The following is a 3,647-nucleotide window of genomic DNA, read 5'->3' as shown; positions in this document are numbered from 1 at the left end:
CCTATAAACATACAGATATACACACACACATACACACACACATACACACTTACATACACACACCTATAAACATACAGATATACACACACACACATACACACACACATACACACTTACATACACACACACCTATAAACATACAGATATACACACACACACACACATACACACACACATACACACTTACATACACACACACCTATAAACATACAGATATACACACACACATACACACACACATACACACACACACATACACACTTACATACACACACACCTATAAACATACAGATATACACACACATACACACACATATACATACACACTTACATACACACACATACATTCATACACACATATATATATATATATATATATATATATATATATATATATACTCACCTACATACACACATACATATACACACACACATACATACATATACACACACACATATATATATATATATATATACATACTGGTGATGTAATCTGACCACTTCGGACCCATTAATGTAACAATCTATATATCTCTTTATCTATGGCGGGTGTTGTAGGAGGTGGATACTTCTCTCTGACATCAGGTATCATTACAGACCTGCCATGACTGGTGATGAGTCTGTGACCCTCTGTTATGGGTGGAGATGGGGTCAGTACTTACCTGCCCACAGGGTTCAGTGATGCTGCAGAGTGACATCTGAGTGACATGTGAGCAGGAAGCTGCGGAGCTCTGTGTCACCTCTGCTGCTCCGTACACAGCACTACAAGGGTTAATTGCAATGCCTAGTGCACAGCCCAGGATCAAAGCTTCTACCCAGCATGCACTGCTTCCCCACAGCTGTCTACTTCCCGGTTAGTTCAATTAATCTGGAAAACTACAATTCCCAGAGTCCTTAGGGCTGCACCCCTGGTGGCCATTCTATGTACTACAGTGAAGGGATCGCCTCTGGTTACAATGTTTGCTTTTAGTGATTTGTTCTACAGCAGATTCTAGAGATTGTGTATCTAATCCTATCAAGTGTGATACTGTCTGCTGAGCTGTGTATCTAATCCTATCATGTGTGATACTGCCTGCTGAGATGTGTATCTAATCCTATCATGTGTGATACTGTCTGCTGAGATGTGTATCTAATCCTATCATGTGTGATACTGTCTGCTGAGCTGTGTATCTAATCCATTATGCGGGATACTGTCTGCTGAGCTGTGTATCTAATCCATTATGCAGGATACTGTCTGCTGAGCTGTGTGTATCTAATCCAATCATGTGTGATACTGTCTGCTGAGCTATGTATCTAAGCCTATGATGTGTGATACTGTCTGCTGAGCTATGTATCTAATCCTATTATGTGTGACACTGTCTGCTGAGATGTGTATCTAATCCTTTAATGTGTGATACTGTCTGCTGAGCTATGTATCTAAGCCTATGATGTGTGATACTGTTTGCTGAGCTATGTATCTAAGCCTATGTGTGATACTGTCTGCTGAGTTGATGTTTCTAATCCTTTACTATATGATTCTTTCTGCTGAGATGGTATATCTAAGCCTATGATGTGATACTGTCTGCTAAGATGGTGTATCTAACCTTATGATGTGTAATACGGTTTGTGAGCTGCTATATCTAAGTCTACTGTCTTCTGAGATCAGTGTATCTAAGTTTATCATGTGTGATACTGCTGTCTTCTAAGCTGTGTATCTAATCATTTTATGTGTGATACTGTCTACTGAGCCAATGTATCTAATCCTGTCATGTGTGATACTTACTGTCTGCTTAGTTGCTGTGTCTAAACCTGAGATTAAGTAGCTAAGCCTATGCTGTGTGATACTGTGTTGAGCCACAGGGGTGCAATGTGAGGTGTAGGGGCAGATGGTGTTGCCCAGGGGAAGATAGTGTTAACCCCTTAGTGTTCGTGACGCCAGGGCGTAGTTTGCCTATGTAACCACCCGAAGGAAATCCTGTTACTCCTAGGTTAGGCGGGGGAAAATAATAGTCCAAGGCCAGGTTAGGGTTAACGGTAGCTTTACTGAAGTTGAAAAGATGGTAGAGTCTATACCAGTGGTCTCCAACCTGCGGACCTCCAGATGTTGCAAAACTACAACTCCCAGCATGCCGTTGGCTGTCCGGGCATGCTGGGAGTTGTGGTTTTGCAACATCTGGAGGTCCGCAGGTTGGAGACCACTGGTGTATACAGCTCGGCCAGGATCCCAGAGAGGTGACCAGTAACACAGCTTGCTGGGACTTGTAGTGACTTTACTAGGACAGCCCCGCTGACTATAATTTACTTGAGTTGACAGAAGACAGTGACAGCAGACAGAGATGACTTACTGACTTGTGGCTGTAATTTAGGTTGAGGCCTCCAGATGTGCCGGACACTGAGACGTCTGGACTGGACCTCAGGATCTAAGAGATTGTAGAACCTCCCCCTCTTATAAAGGGGGCGGAGCAAGGAGCCCATAGGCCAACTGCAGGTCATCTGGTCACCTGGTGCTCTCTGGGTAACAAAACATATGACAACCATTATCATGTGACTAACAACAATCATGTGACCATATCAAAGGTCCTATACACTTTATGGGGGAACCCTGCAGGTGAGCCCTGAGGACGTACAGGGACTCAACCTGACAGGACTGTAGGATGCTATCCCGTCCTGGGACATCACAATACTGTCTACTGAGCTGTGTATCTAATCCTATCATGTGCGATACTGTCTGCTGAGCTGTGTATCTAGTCCTATCATGTGTGATACTGTCTGCTGAGCTCTGTGTATCTAATCCATCATGTGTGGTACTGTCTGCTGAGATGTGTATCTAATCCTATCAAGTGTGATACTGTCTACTGAGCTGTGTATCTAATCCTATCATGTGTGATACTGTCTGCTGAGCTGTGTATCTAATTCATCATGTGTGATAATGTCTGCTAAACTGTGTATCTAATCCATCGTGTGTGATACTGTCTGCTGAGATTTGTATCTAATCCATCATGCGTGATACTGTCTGCTGAGCTGTGTATCTAATCCATCATGTGTGATACTGTCTGCTGAGCTGTGTATCTAATCCATCGTGTGTGATACTGTCTGCTGAGCTGTGTATCTAATCCATCCTGTGAGATACTGTCTACTGAGATGTGTATCTAATCCATCATGCGTGATACTGTCTGATGTGCTGTGTATCTAATCCTATCATGTGTGATACTGTCTGCTGAGCTGTGCATCTAATCCTATCATGTGTGATACTGTCTGCTGAGCTGTGCATCTAATCCTATCATGTGTGATACTGTCTGCTGAGCTGTGTATCTAATCCTATCATGTGTGATACTGTCTGCTGAGCTGTGTATCTAATCCTATCATGTGTGATACTATTCAGAGTAACCAGCTGTAGACTTCTTATAAGTTTGCCCCCATATGTGGACCTGTGTGGGGGTTGGGACATGTTCCCATTAGTCAGGGTTGCGCCCCCTTTCTGGGGGTGTTGGGACTTGTTCCCATTAGTCAGGGTTGCGCCCCCTTTCTGGGGGTGTTGGGACTTGTTCCCATTAGTCAGGGTTGCGCCCCCTTTCTGGGGGTGTTTGGACTTGTTCCCATTAGTCAGGGTTGCGCCCCCTTTCTGGGGGTGTTTGGACTTGTTCCCATTAGTCAGGGTTGCGCCCCCT

The 3,647-nt window shown here is 43.8% G+C and overlaps 1 protein-coding gene across 2 annotated transcripts in view; it reads right to left on the bottom strand.

Annotated features, from left to right (window-relative positions):
• LOC130272836 (uncharacterized) overlaps positions 1 to 2,849 on the bottom strand; it is a 14,272-nt gene extending 11,423 nt beyond the window's left edge. Inside the window, exon 1 of one of the 2 annotated variants that reach the window (XM_056518779.1) lies at positions 2,325 to 2,849. Coding sequence is in view for 1 of the 2 variants with exons in the window: in XM_056518778.1 (XP_056374753.1) it covers positions 663 to 698 (36 nt within the window). In the remaining variant the exon portion in view is untranslated. Of the gene's footprint in view, positions 1 to 662; positions 1,484 to 2,324 lie in introns of those variants that run through there. The other variant, XM_056518778.1, reaches the window with a different exon arrangement.
• Positions 2,850 to 3,647: the final 798 nt, after the last annotated feature.

Source organism: Hyla sarda, chromosome 5 (assembly GCF_029499605.1).
Source record: "Hyla sarda isolate aHylSar1 chromosome 5, aHylSar1.hap1, whole genome shotgun sequence".
NCBI lineage: Eukaryota > Metazoa > Chordata > Amphibia > Anura > Hylidae > Hyla > Hyla sarda.
Note: the sequence above shows the minus strand (reverse complement) of the source record. Positions and strands in the feature narration are given on the sequence as shown.